This window comes from Ursus maritimus, unplaced genomic scaffold (genome assembly GCF_017311325.1).
Source record: "Ursus maritimus isolate PB19 unplaced genomic scaffold, ASM1731132v1 scaffold_4, whole genome shotgun sequence".
NCBI classification, from domain to species: domain Eukaryota; kingdom Metazoa; phylum Chordata; class Mammalia; order Carnivora; family Ursidae; genus Ursus; species Ursus maritimus.
In genome coordinates, this window is record NW_024426552.1 from 8186180 (window position 1) to 8200622 (window position 14443).

At 38.8% G+C, this 14443-nt stretch overlaps 1 protein-coding gene across 8 annotated transcripts in view; it reads right to left on the reverse strand.

Annotated features, from left to right (window-relative positions):
* Positions 1-14443, reverse strand: part of TTC3 (tetratricopeptide repeat domain 3) — a 116264-nt gene that overhangs the window by 76124 nt on the left and 25697 nt on the right. For all 8 annotated transcript variants that reach the window (XM_040620964.1, XM_008701896.2, XM_040620969.1 and 5 more), the window contains one exon: positions 8842-8896. In XM_040620964.1, coding sequence (XP_040476898.1) covers positions 8842-8896 — 55 coding nt within the window. The remainder of the gene's footprint in view (positions 1-8841; positions 8897-14443) is intronic.

The window sequence follows — 14443 nt, forward strand, 5'->3', positions numbered from 1 at the left end:
ACACTTTGAAAATCAAACAAATTTTAGAGCTGGAAGGAACAACCAGCTTATACAGTTGTTTTCCAACCCCTCTGAAGAGCATGGTCACAGATAAGGGGTGAATCTAAGCTAGATCTTCCATTCAGCTTGCTCTTAATCAGCTTTTAATTATTTTATCTCTAAGTGTAGTTCCTGGCTTTCAGAAAAGGTCCGAAAACCACTGATTTACTCAATTCCAATAATCAGGGCTTTTTGTTTTGTTTTGTTTGCTACAGAACCACAGTCCTGGCTGGCCCCATTTATGCATTTTGGGAAATCTTCCATCGCAAGGATGAACATTTTAATCTAGAAAGCTAATATTACCAAACCTGGGGCTAACTCAACCACCCCCTCTTCTAGCTACTCACAAACTGAACTCTCACTGTAGGCACAGTATCTCCACTTGAGAATTGACTTACCCGTGAGAGAGGCTAGAAATTGGCCTAACGTCACACTTATTTAGAGGCAAACCAAAGAATCCTGACCTTATGACTCCAGATCCAGAGCTTTTTCTCCCTTACTACAAAATTTTACAAAGAATATTCTCATTCTGTGAGAAACTACTAAATCAGAAATAAGTGACCCTTTTAAGTATGATGAGCTTTTCACTAAAAACAAGGCCAGAAACAAGCATGGGGACCTTTGTTTCTGCAGGTTTGGTGCGTATGTAATCCTGCTCTGGGGCACCAAGCCCATCTAGGAGCTCCGAAGCATTTTTTTAGCCAGACTATCTAGACTCAGATCAAAGATCCCAATTCAGATTGCATTTGCTTAAATTTTGGTTTTCCTGGGGCGCCTGGGTGGCATAGCGGTTAAGCGTCTGCCTTTGGCTCAGGGCGTGATCCCGGCATTATGGGATCGAGCCCCACATCAGGCTCCTCTGCTAGGAGCCTGTTTCTTCCTCTCCCACTCCCCCTGCCTGTGTTCCCTCTCTCGCTCGCTGTCTCTATCTCTGTCAAATAAATAAACAAAATCTTTAAAAAAAAAAAATTTTTTTTGGTTTTCCTCAGAAGGCATAAGAAGACAGATCTCTCAGATATGCTGCAAGACCAACATCCTATCACCCAGGACTATTTCAACTTCAAAATTTAGGTAACTGCATAAAAAAAAAAAAGTCACAGCATAAGAAATATGATAGATTATAAACCATACTTGCTAAATTTGTAGAAAACACTTTTTCTTTCTCTTCCTCATCCCCCGCCCCCTAACCTCCCACCTTCCTCATCTTTTGTTGGGTCCTCTTCCCTAAACTCTATAAAACCTAGTATGTCTACTGGTTGTGAAAGGAATTTATTCAGATCTCACTGCTGAGGTTATGTGAATGAAGCTTAAATTAAAGGTCTCTCTCTCAGAGAGTTTTCTGAACCCAATTACAATATAAAGTTTTGCTTTTCTTTGACATTACCTCATTCTCTATCACATATATGGAAATTCCCTGTTGTTCACCTGCCTGGCATCCCCCCCTTTTGGGTGCCACCATGTCCCTATTCCACATAGCATTGGCAGGACTGGGACTAGTGCTCCATCTCAAAAATGGATGGGGAGAAGTGTATGACCCAGGAGACTGACCAATCGAAATGCACCATTTTCCGGGTCATGGGATCAGTCCACTGGTGAACACACGGCTCAATCACGATCAGTTTGAGGCATCCCTTAGGAGTACTACATAGATACTAAAAGAAGTTCTCTTGCCACTACAATTAACAGTTATTAAGGATATCAGTTTGGGGTTCCCACTACATGATAAAAGTCTTTTTCAAAATGAAGCCAAGAGTGCCCACACCCTAATTACCACTTCTGGTCAAGATGCAGTTAACAGGGATTTGGATTTACAGTCTTGCCTAAAACAAACAAGGACAAAATACATGAAACAAAGGTTTGCAAGATACTGAGTGAATATCAGGCAACAAAAGACAGTGACCCCTGAGAAACATAAAACAAGCCCTATGCTTGCTCCAGCTTATGGAATGGCATTTCTAAGCCATGGCTCAAGGAGAAGGAACCCAGGCAGGGACTGCAGTCTCAGTTCAGGAGACAGACAAAGGAGGCCAGGACAGCCAATGCAGCACAAGTTCACAGGGCAGAGGACCAGAGAGGAAACTGCTCCACAGAGAACTCCAGAGATCCTCACATGGTCCCCCCGAGTTCAGTCTTGAGGGGAGTACTAATCAGTACATGCACGTGGGGCAATTACCCAAAACCCAAACCAGGGAAAGAACCACTAGAAAAACTACTAAGGAAACAACAGTCAGCACTCACCCTGAGCCAAGAAAAATTCCTGTTTCCACCAGCCAGAGTGGAAAACATCGTAACTCATGGAATAACAGACAGAGTATTCAGAAGCCTTTTGCTTCAGTTGTCAATAAAAAGATAGCCCTTGGGGTGCCTGGGTGGCTCAGTTGGTTGGGCATCTGCCTTCAGCTCGGGTTGTGATCCCAGGGTCCTGGGATCGAGTCCTGCATTGGGCTCCCTGCTCAGTGGGGAGTCTGCCTCTCCCCCAGCTTATGCTCTCTCTCGCATAAATAAGTAAAACATTAAAAAAAAAAAAAAAAAGATAGCCTTTGACCAAATACCACTAGGGTCCCACCTATCAAAGCTTAAAACAAGACTCCAAAGAATAATACTGTTTCCAAGTAACTTTACTGCATCCCAAAAGGAAGCTCAAAAATATTTACAGATATATAAAAATATCAGTAACAATGTCTTGTATCCAATAAAAAATTACTAGGTATGCAAAGAAGGAAAATGTGCTCTATAAGGAAGAGAAAAATCAGTCAATTGAAAATACTCAGAAATGACACAGATGATAGAATTAGTAGAAGAGTTATTATAGTTATTATAAAGATATTCCATATGTTCAAGAAGTTAAAAGACTGAATATATTAAGATGTGAAATACATAAAGAATACTCAAACTGAAATTTTAAAGATGGAAGTTATAGCATTTAAGATGAAAAGGACATGGGATGAAAACTGGGGCAGATTAGACATTGCAGACAAAAAATACCAGTGAACTCAATACAGCAATAGAACCCACCTAAAAAGAAACAGAGAAGGAAAAGGGAGAAAAGAGACTGAAAATGAAGCTAACAAACAGGGGGAAAAAACTGAGAAACGGGAAGAAAAATGTGTATAGATCTGGATCCAGCCATACCTGAAGGTAACACCTAGACTTTTCAATTACATGAGCCAACTACTTAGGCCAAATCTGAGTTAGGTTTTGTCACTCACAAACAAAAGAGTCCTAATATACCCCTCAATATTAAAAGGCTCTTATGGACATCTATGAGGCTACCACTTTGTATGCTATATAACAATATCAAAAAGCAATGCATAGAGAAATGTCAACAAATGTATACTGACAATACCATAAAAATTCCCATTCTCTGGGATACAACGGCACACCCTCTCTTAAGCCTGAAAGCACGTGTAGGGCAGTTGGCAATGTACCAGTCTTTTCTATCTGGAAAGAAGGGAGAACAATGGCCCACCCTCACAGAAATCTACAGAGAACCTACTTATACAGGTTTGTATCGTAGAGGCGTGACTCAACAGACTTAGGCTCATAGTTAATTTAAAGTAGAAGTACAAAATGCACCTTGCACAGTTCACCTTTGCTTTTGAAATTTAAGTTACCTTTTAATGAGCACTTCTTTCTGGTAAAATGAAGTGAAAAAATGACTTAGATTAGTTACCACATTTTTTAAATACTTACTAGGATTTGTGTTTTGCATCTATACAACAATTTCTGCAATCACCACAAAACATCCCTATTTAAATAGAGTTAATGAACCTACATAAATACAGTCAACAGATCTTTGACGAAGATAACAAAGGCAATACGATGAAGTAAAGACAGCCTTTTCAACAATGATGCTGGGGCATCTACATGCAAAAAAAAATTAATCTAGACCTTATGCTCTCCACAAAAATTAACTAAAAATTTAGTTAGCTAGAAACTGGCCTAATTGTAAGGCCTCAATGTAAAATGCAAAAAATGGTAATGACTTTTTAGATACCATACCAAAGGCATGATCCATGAAAGAAATAACTGATAAGGTGGACTTAATTAAAATTAAAAACTTACGCTAAGTTGCTGTCACGAAAATGAGAAGACAAGCCGCAAACAAGGAAAAAATATTTACCAGACACATCTGATAACGTCTGTTACTCAAAATATACAAAGAACTCTTTAAATTCAACAATAAGAAAACAACCCATTTGACAACAAGTCAAAGATCTTAACAGACACCTCATCAAGGAAGATATACAGTGGCAAATGAGCACATGAAGACATGCTCCACATCATTATGTCATTAGAGAAATGCAAATTAAAACAAGATACTACATATGCCTACTAGGAAGGCCAAAATTCGGGACACTGACAATACCAAATGCCAAGGAGGATATGGAGCAGCAGGAACTTTCACTTGTGCCTGGGGGGAATGCAAAATGGTACAGCCACTTTGGAAAACAGTTTGGCATTTCCTTAAAAAACTAAACATATTCTTGGTGCACCTGGGTGGCTCAGTTGATTAAGCATCTGCCTTCAGCTCAGGTCATGTTCCCAGGGTCCTGGGATTAGGCCCATGCTGGGCTCCCTGCTCAGTGGGGAGTCTGCTTCTCCCTCTCCCCTCTGCTTGTGCTCTCTCACTATCCCTCTCTGACAAATAAATAAAATCTTTATTTTTTATAATAATTTTTTATTATGTTATGTTAGTCACCATACAGCATATCCTTAGTTTTTGATGTAGTGTTCCATGATTCATTATTTGCGTATAACACCCAGTGCACCATGCAATATGTGCCCTCCTTAATACCCATCACCAGCCTATCCCAGTCCCCCACCCCCCTTCCCTCTGAAGCCCTCAGTTTGTTTCCCAGAGTCCACAGTCTCTCATGGTTCATTCCCCCTTCTGTTTACCCCCACTTCATTCTTCCCTTCCTTCTCCTACCGATCTTCCTGCTATTTCTCAAGATAAAAAGCTTCTGCACAGCCAAGGAAATGGTCAAAAAAACTAAGAGGCAGCCCACGGAATGGGAGAAGATATCTGCAAATGACACTACAGATAAAAGACCGGTATCCAAGATCTACAAAGAACTTCTCAAACTCAATACACGAGAAACAAATAATCAAATCAAAAAATGGGCAGATGATATGAACAGACACTTTTCCAATGAAGACATACAAATGGCTAACAGACACATGAAAAAATGTTCAAAATCATTAGCCATCAGGGAAATTCAAATCAAAACCACACTGAGATACCACCTTACGCCAGTTAGAATGGCAAAAATTGACAAGGCAAGAAACAACAAATGCTGGAGAGGATGTGGAGAAAGGGGATCCCTCTTAAACTGTTGGTGGAAATGCAAGCTGGTACAGCCACTTTGGAAAACAGTGTGGAGGTCCCTTAAAAAGTTAAAAATTGAGCTACCCTATGATCTAGCAATTGCACTACTGGGTATTTACCCCAAAGATACAGACATAGTGAAGATAAGGGCTATATGCACCCCAATGTTCATAGCAGCATTGTCCACAATAGCAAAATTGTGGAAGGAGCCAAGATGCCCTTCGACAGATGACTGGATTAAGAAGATGTGGTCCATATATACAATGGAATATTGCTCAGCCATCAGAAAGAACAATTACCCAACATTTGCAGCAACATGGACGGGACTGGAGGAGATTATGCTAAGCGAAATAAGTCAAGCAGAGAAAGACAATTATCATAAGAAATAAATAAAATCTTTTTTAAAAATGTCCTTCAGTAAGTGAATGGATAAATCAACTGGCGCATCCAGACAATGTAATATTATTCAGCACTTTTCAAGGCATGAAAAGACATGGCAGAAACTTAAATGCATATTATTAAGTGAAAGAGAAGGCTATCTGAGAAGGCAACATAATGTATGATTTAAACTCTATGACGCTCTGGGAAAGGTAAAACTAATGGAGACAGTAAAAAGATCAGTGGCTGCCAGGGGTTTGGATAGGCAGATCAGAGGATTTGGGGGACAGTGAAAATACTCTGTATAAATCGTAATGATGGATATATGTCATTATACATTTGTCCAAACCCATAGTATGCATAACACTTAGGGAATGAACCCTAACTATGGACCTTGGATGATTACAACGTGTCTGTGTAGGTTCATCGATTTTCAAATTATACCACTCAGCAGGGGGATGCTGATAATGGAGGAGGCTATGCGTGTGTGGGGGTTTATGGGAGATTACCTTCCTCTTAATTTTACTGTGAACCTAAATATGCTCTAAAAAAAGTTTTTTAAAAAGTGAAAATTTTGTTCAATAAATTAAGCCAGGAATAAACATTCTACATGAAGTCCTCAATGTAATTCAGAAAGTTTTAGTATTCTTTTTTCTAAACTGATAATAGAAAATTCAAAGGTAATTCTAGAAAACTAACTTCAAGGTCTGGGTTTCAGTATTAAGAATTCTATCATCCACAGAATAAGTATTTAAGAAGTACATGACAAATGCCAGGTTCAGTGATCAACAAAGATTCTGTACCAAGCACAACAATGACTCCTAGTAAAATCGGCAACAAATTGATCACTTTCACACAGAAGCACATCCAACGCTGGATTCAAAATCCGGTTTTGTCTTTTACTCGCAAAAGTCACTTTACCTTTCTGGGACTCAAACTCTTCATCTGTAAAATGAGGTATTTAAAAACGGACTCCAAAATCTGGATGCAGGAGTCCACCTGGGGAATTTCACAATCCCCAGACTCCTATACACTCCTCGGCCACATGAATCATAATTTGGGAGACTCTAAAATTCTATGATTAATACTCACTCTGATTTAAAAACAAGTTACGTAAAGCCAGGAATGAAGTCTGACACATGTTATCTTTCTGTGTCTTATTTGAAGCTCTACTTTAAAAAAAAGTCAGATATTTTTCTTATTTAGGAAAATACAGTGATTAGTATCACAAACACCCAGAATTAATCGCTAACATTTTGCTATATTTGCTTTAAATTCTTTTTTACTTGAAGAAATAAAACCATACAGATAGAGCTGAAATCCTCTTTTTACCCTCTCTAATCTTTCCTTCTCTAACTGCCCAGAAACAAACATTATCATGAGTTTGATAGGTATCTTTCTGGCCTATCCTATGCTTTTACTGCTTTTTTTCATTCAACACTATTTTTTAAATCTATTAATACTGATAAGCCAGTTAACTTATTCCAACTTCAATCGAGAGTTCATTCGTTCATTCACTAAGGCAACAAATATTTACTAGTAAGTACCTGCTATGTGCCAAGCAGCTTGTCAGGCAGTCCAGATTCAATAGTGAAACAACCAAACAAAAAAACCCATCCTCATGGAGCTCACATTATATGGGAGGATACACAATAAACATAGCTTAAATAATACATACAGTATGTTCAATAGTGTTAAATGCCAAGAGGAAAAAAGAAGAGCAGGGNAAGAGGATAGCAAATGTCTAGGCGTCTAGGCAGGGGTAGTCTTGGCATTTTAGTAATGTGGCCAAAAAGTCTTCACAAAGCCTTTCAGTAAAACATGAAAGGAAAAAAAGGAGCTAGCCCACGCTCTGGGGAAAGGCATTCTAATTCCAGGCAGAGGGAAGAACTACAAACTGGGAGTGGGCCTGGCATATATAAGGAACAGGTGAGGAGGTCAACACAGAGTGAACGAGGGAAAGAACGGTAGAAGTGAGGTCGGAGACATATGGGTGTTTAAGGAAGAGGGACAGATAAGAGGAACAACTCTGATCAAGTGAAAATACCATATCCATCCCTGCTTTATCAATGGATGTAGATATCTGCAGTTCTATGCCATTAGAACACCACTGCAATGACCACTTTGCGTATCTCACAATGTGCATATATTGCAAGAATGTTTGTGGGGTATACACACTTAGAATTTAAAAATTACAGCATGTGCACATCATAGCGCTCTCCTGTTGGTTGCAACCAATTCTCACCCACTGGTTTATGTGTCCTGTTAGCACACACATTCACCAATACTAGGGACTACTGGTCTCTTTAATTTCTGCCAATCTAAAGGACCTAAACAATATCACATTGTTTTACTTACTTATGTACATATAGGTCTGTTTGGAAGCTCTCTATTCTGCTCTCTTGGTTTTCTTTTGCTAACTGTAAAATTTTAAGTGCTAGGAAAAAGAACATAGCTTATGTCTATTGCCCATTCAGGATTTCTCTTCTGTGAAATGCTTGTTTATTCACTTGCCCATTTTCTACTGGGTTTATTTATTACACTCTTTGTGTATTCTGGATATAAATCTTATCAGTTATACATATATGTTATCCATATGATAAACTATCTCCTCCCAGACTATGATTTCACTCACGGTGTCTTTTGACATACAGAAATTTTTCAGTTTGATATAGTCAAATTCATGCACCCCCCACACTGATTTGTGCACTGTATGTTATTTAATAAATGCTTTCCCACCTCAAGGTTGTAAAGACAGTCTCTTATAATTCCTGTCCTAAGTTTTAAGTTTCATTTTTCATAGTAAGGTCTTTAACCCATCCAGAATGTGCGGATGCTGACATCTCAGTCACTAAGGTACCCTGCAGCTCCTCAACATTTCTATGTGCTACCTGTCCTGCTCAGACACACATGGCCTCTCACTGCTGTGTGAAGTCTCCTTTCTGATTATGGAACTGAAGAGTCCCATCTCACATTCTTGAGCTCGGCATGATTTTATCCAGCATTTTACACATAAATTTACATCCTGTACAAAGATTTTTCACAAAGTTATATGACATTACCTGCCCAATGCAAAGATAAAAGCAACCTACCTTTGTCCAGCTGCTCTTCAGGATAATGGCTCTCTTTCCATCACCAAGTGCATTTCTAAAAAGAAAAACAAGAAATATCCATTTTTGTTTTTTTCATAAAGTCATTATAAATTGTGTATCTATTTGTACTTCTTGAATTTTCCAGAAATAACCTAGTTTAAAATAATTCCTTAATTTTTAAAAATCCATGTATGTCCATTATAGGAAATTTGGAAAATACAGAAAAGTAAAACAAAAGGAAAAAGTCACCCAGAGTCACAATCACAACTACCCAGGAATAACTACTTTTCATACTTTTGGAGTATTTCCTACACATACCTACATCTTATCTATGTGTAACTTATTATCTACATAGTTTTTCTGCATTATTTTTGCACGTCAGCAAGACTTCTTCTCTTCAAAAAGACAGTCCCAGATCTTTCACACATCAACTAAACTGCAGTGGACAGAGCATAAAAGCTGAGACGCAGATGGGAGTTAAGTTCAACACAACCACTAACTCTCCTCAGGACTGTTTCGGAAGTTATTAACCTCTCTGGCCTGCTTTCTCATATGTAAAATGAGGATGATAATTCTAATTAATTTAAGCCAATCATGGCAATTTCACTTTCCTTTCTACCGACTGTTTTGGGGGTAGTCATACGACCCAGCACTGGCCACTGAAAGCTAAGAAGACTCATCACTCTTAAAAAGAGATTACAAAGAAGAACAAAACTAGGTAACTTACACTACCAGACAGCAGTACCTACTAAAAGACTATATATAGTTAAAAAAAAAAAAGTCTATCTAAAGACAGATGACCTGAACAATAGATTAGGATAAACAAATCAGAAACAGATGTTTACATACAGTCACCTGATCTGTATGACAAAAATGACCACTGCAGTGCATGGAGAAAACATATTCTTAAGAAAGAGTCATGAGTCAATTAGACATTCATAGCCATCTTGAACTCTACCGCTCACTAAATGCAAAGTTAATCAAGCTTTTAAAAGAAACATTGAACATTTTCGTGATGTCAGAGAAGATTATAAACAGAACCCAAAAAGTGCTCATCATAAAGGAAAAAACTGATAAAGGGTGCTATGTTAAAGTCAGCATCATCCATTTGTTGAAAGAAAAAAAAAAAAGGTGAAAAGGCAAGCCAGAGTGTGAGAAGCTATTTGTAATACAGATATTTGACCAATGACTCAAATCCAAAAAAAGTTTAAAAACCTAATGAATAAGACATTCAACTCAAAAGAAAAACAAAAAAAAAAGCAAAAGATCCAAACAGGCACTTCACAAAAGAGACTAATCCAAGTGGTCAATAAGCATATGCAAAGATGCTCAACTTAAATATCCTTAATTGACTTAAGGAAATGCAAATTAAAATCACAGCACTGTATCACCACATACCCACCAGAATGTCTAAATGAAATGACAAAAAATAAGTGTTAGTGAGGACGTGGAACTGAAACTCTCATATGCTGCTGGCAGAAGTGTAAAACGATACAACCATATAGGAACTTATGTATGAAAGCTGAATATAAGCATACCCTCATCCCAGTAACTCCACTCCTCAATTAGATTCTCAACGGAAATGAATACATATGTTCACAATGATACTATCTGTAAAAGCCAAATACTAGAAACTACCCAAATGTCCATCAACATTAGAATGGATAAAATGTGGTATATTCATGCAATAGATGAACACTGTACAACTCCATGCAACAATATGAATCTTGAAAACAATGCTGAATGCCAAACATAAAAGAGCACATACCATGACTGTTTACATTGCACAAAAACAGGCAAAACTAACCCACTGTGCTGGAAAATGGGATAATAGTTAACCTGGGGAAGAAGGTGGGTAGACCAGAAGGAGAACAAGGGGGATTTCAGGGGTATTGGAGTTGTGATCTGGGTACCAATTACACATGTAATGTTTCTGAAAATTCAACCTATATATTTATGAATTGTACACTTTGCAGTATGTGTATTTTTTTTGAAGATTACAAGAGTCATTCTTTTGCTGGAGACTGTAATGTCCAGTTTAATATCTGAACTACAATAGCCAGAGGAGGCAGCCTGAAGTCCAAGTCACACAGTGGGACTAGAAAAATCCTAGGTCTTTGATGACATTGTTGAGGCACTAAATATACAACCCTAGAGCCACCCTCTTCTGGATTTCGTGAATGAGGTTAAGTTTTCTTCACCTTTAAAACAGGGTTTTCTGTTATTGGCAACCAAACACATCCTAATACAACGGCACACCTTGTCTCCCCACTGCTTCCCTCCGCAAATACTTTTAACAACTGCCTATACTGTCTCCATTTCCTCTCATTTCAACCCACTCCAACCCAGGATCTACAAGGTTCCCATACACAGCTCTCCCTATGTAACTAAAAGATGCCCATATTGCTCAATCTAAATTCCATTTGGCTTCCCAGCAACAACAGGCACTACTGATCACCCTTTTCCTTCCATGATGTCACACTTCCAGTTTTCCTCTTACCTCTCTGGCTACCTCTTAACGGTCTCCCAAAGTTTCATTTTCCCTTAATTGGCCACTATTTGTGTCCCTCAAGGCTCTGTGTTAGTTTTCAGTTCATCCTTGCTCTACACCAGTGGGTCTCAACACTGGCTACGTGAGTACCATCTGGGGGGGCTGCTAGAAGCCCAATGCCCAATTAATTAAATTAGAATCTCTGGGTTGGGGGCATTTCTTCCAAGATCGATTCCAGGGTGCAGTAAAAGTTGAGAACCACCTCCCCAAGCAATCTCATCCACATTTGCAACTTCAAATCATCTAGGTTAACTATCCCAAATACGCCTCTCTTGCCCAAGTATCTCCGTGGAGTTGCAGACCCACATAATTCATTGCTGATGTGACATTCCAACTGGGATCCTTCAAGGACACTTCAACTCAGAATGCCCAAGAGTGAAGTCAAGTTCTACTTCCTACAAATGTATCTCTTCCAGTGATCCCAGTGTTAGGGAGTGAGCCTATAATCCGTGAAGCGGCTGAAGGCAGAAATTTCATAATAGTTCCAAACACCAAACCATAAGCAACCTCTGTCCATTTTACCTCCAAAATTATCTCAAATCCTTCCACTTCTCCATTTCCACTACCATTACCCTGCTCTAAGCTACCATCACCTCTGGCCTAAAGTACTACAACAGCCTCCTAACCCAATTCGTGCTGCATCCCCTCCAAACCCATTCTCCTCACTACAACTAGACTGATCTTTCTAAGGTACTAATCATGCCATCTCACCTCAGTTTAAAATCCTTTACTTACTTCTTGATGCTCTTCAAGGCCACAGTTATGTAGCCTACAAGGCCCTCCTTGGTCTAGTCCCTGACCACCACTTCACTCCTTCTCTGTATTCAAGCCATCCAGCACACTATTAATTCCATGAATGCAACATCCTCCCACCCACAGCCGGCCCACTGCCTAGAATACAGGAACAATGTCTGGTTTTGCTCATTTCTGACATAGCTAGAGGCAGAACTCCAATCATACTTATTTGAATCAATGCTGAATGTTGTTATTATGATTTATATATAATACCATAACTGCAGTACCATATTGTTACAAAAACATACCTTATAAATACCATACGTATTAGTGTGTATATATGTGTATACAGAGAGAGATAAAAACACTAAGGTATTTTCACACTTACTAGCATATGACCACACCCTCCTACTAAAACAAAGTGAGCATAGTAAATTACATGGTGTGACTGCTCATCCCACCTAGTACAGCCAAGGGGTACATACTTTGAAGATCAGGTATGACTTGAGCAACATCTATCCATCTGCACAATACATCTATGAAAACAGGAACTCAAGCGATGCAAATGGTTACTTACTCTTGAAAACTGTGTAACAAAATGGTGAGAGTACTGAACAGTGGGTAAGAGAACATTCTAGCCTAGATGCTCCAATGGAATACATGTTACATGGGGAAGTGTTATTTCTCCAGCCTTCTCACCTATTTCTTCATATACAATATGGAATATTTTGCCCTAAAATATGTTAGGAGAGAATACGTATTTCTCCCTCCTCTAGCTTCCATGTGGATTTGCTAGATTAATCATTTTTTAACTCTCTCCTTCCCCACCCCTAACTTTTCCAGAGAATGAATAATGGTGGAGAGGGGCACTAATCATATGTGGCTTAGCCTCTTCTTTTCCTCACTCTTTGGAATCTTATAATGAACACCATCATATTACCAGATTCCCTTTTCCTCCAAGGTTAAAGTTCACAAAGGTCCCTGTTGCCAGTTCTGTCTGTGATCATAAGTGAACTAATAAGTTGCTTGGCTATCAGAATGTTCGGATAAGGCCCTACTCTCCAAAAACTGTCAGCACTGGAAGCAAGACTGGATCAACATTTGCCTTGTCTTCCGTTTCTATTTCTTAACTGATTCTGGACTTGGGAAGAAAAGAAGATGCTATTAGTGACTCTCTCAAACCATAATATATGTAAAAACTTCACAAGCCATAAAAGGATTATCACTTTTTTTCTTCCCTATTGTAAATCATCACTTCTAGGGCCTGACCAGACCAACAAAGAAATAATACTATTACTCCCCAAATTCCTAGATCTTACATGAAGCAACACAAGCAGAATTCAGATACAATGGTCAGTTTCTGCCAAATATGCAGTGACTGATAACCATCAACTAAATAAAAACATACATTTAAATCAAAAGTTAGTGTCTAGAATTAAAATTACACAAGCTCTGGGGAGCCTGGGTGGCTCAGTCAGTTAAGCTGCTGCCTTCAGCTCAGGTCATGATCCCAGGGTCCAGGGATCAAGCCCCACGTCGGGCTCCCTGCTCAGCGGGGAACCAGCTTCTCCCTCTCCCTCTGTCTGCCACTCTGCCTACTTGTGTTCTCCCTCTCTATCAAATAAATTTTAAAAATAAAATCTTAGAAAAAAATTACATAAGCTCTTTCATCCAAGTAAAAGCAATCAGGAGTTTATCTACATATATACTTGCACTTGAGTGTAGAATACAAGTAAAAGGATAATCATTACAAAGCTATACGGAATTTTTTTTTAACTGGAAATAATTTATATTCTAATACAAACTAACCAAAGCAAGAGTAAACTATTGAGTAAAAGACGATGGAGCCATGAACATAAATAAGGGTATCTCTCTATACACACTAATACGCAACAAGCTCCAAGATTTAAGTATTAAAAAAAAAAAAAAGCAAGAAGTACAACAGTATGTGTAGTATGTTCCCACCCACGTTAACACACACACACACACACACACACACACACACACCCATACATATACATACACATTACATTGAATCAAACGAAACTGCCTACATTCTGGATTATAAAAATGGCAAATTCATTTGGTTCAACATACTAAGTGCTTATATAGGCATAAGGTACTGTGGAAATACATAAAACACTCATACTGAAGCTCCCCACACACACTAGGATTTTTTTTAAGTAGGTTCCACACCCACCATGGGGCTCAACTCACGACCCCGAGATCAAGAGCCACACATGCTCTACTGACTGAGCCAGCTAGGCATCCCCACACTAGTTTTTGAAATTCTCACAGGAACATACAACTGACTTG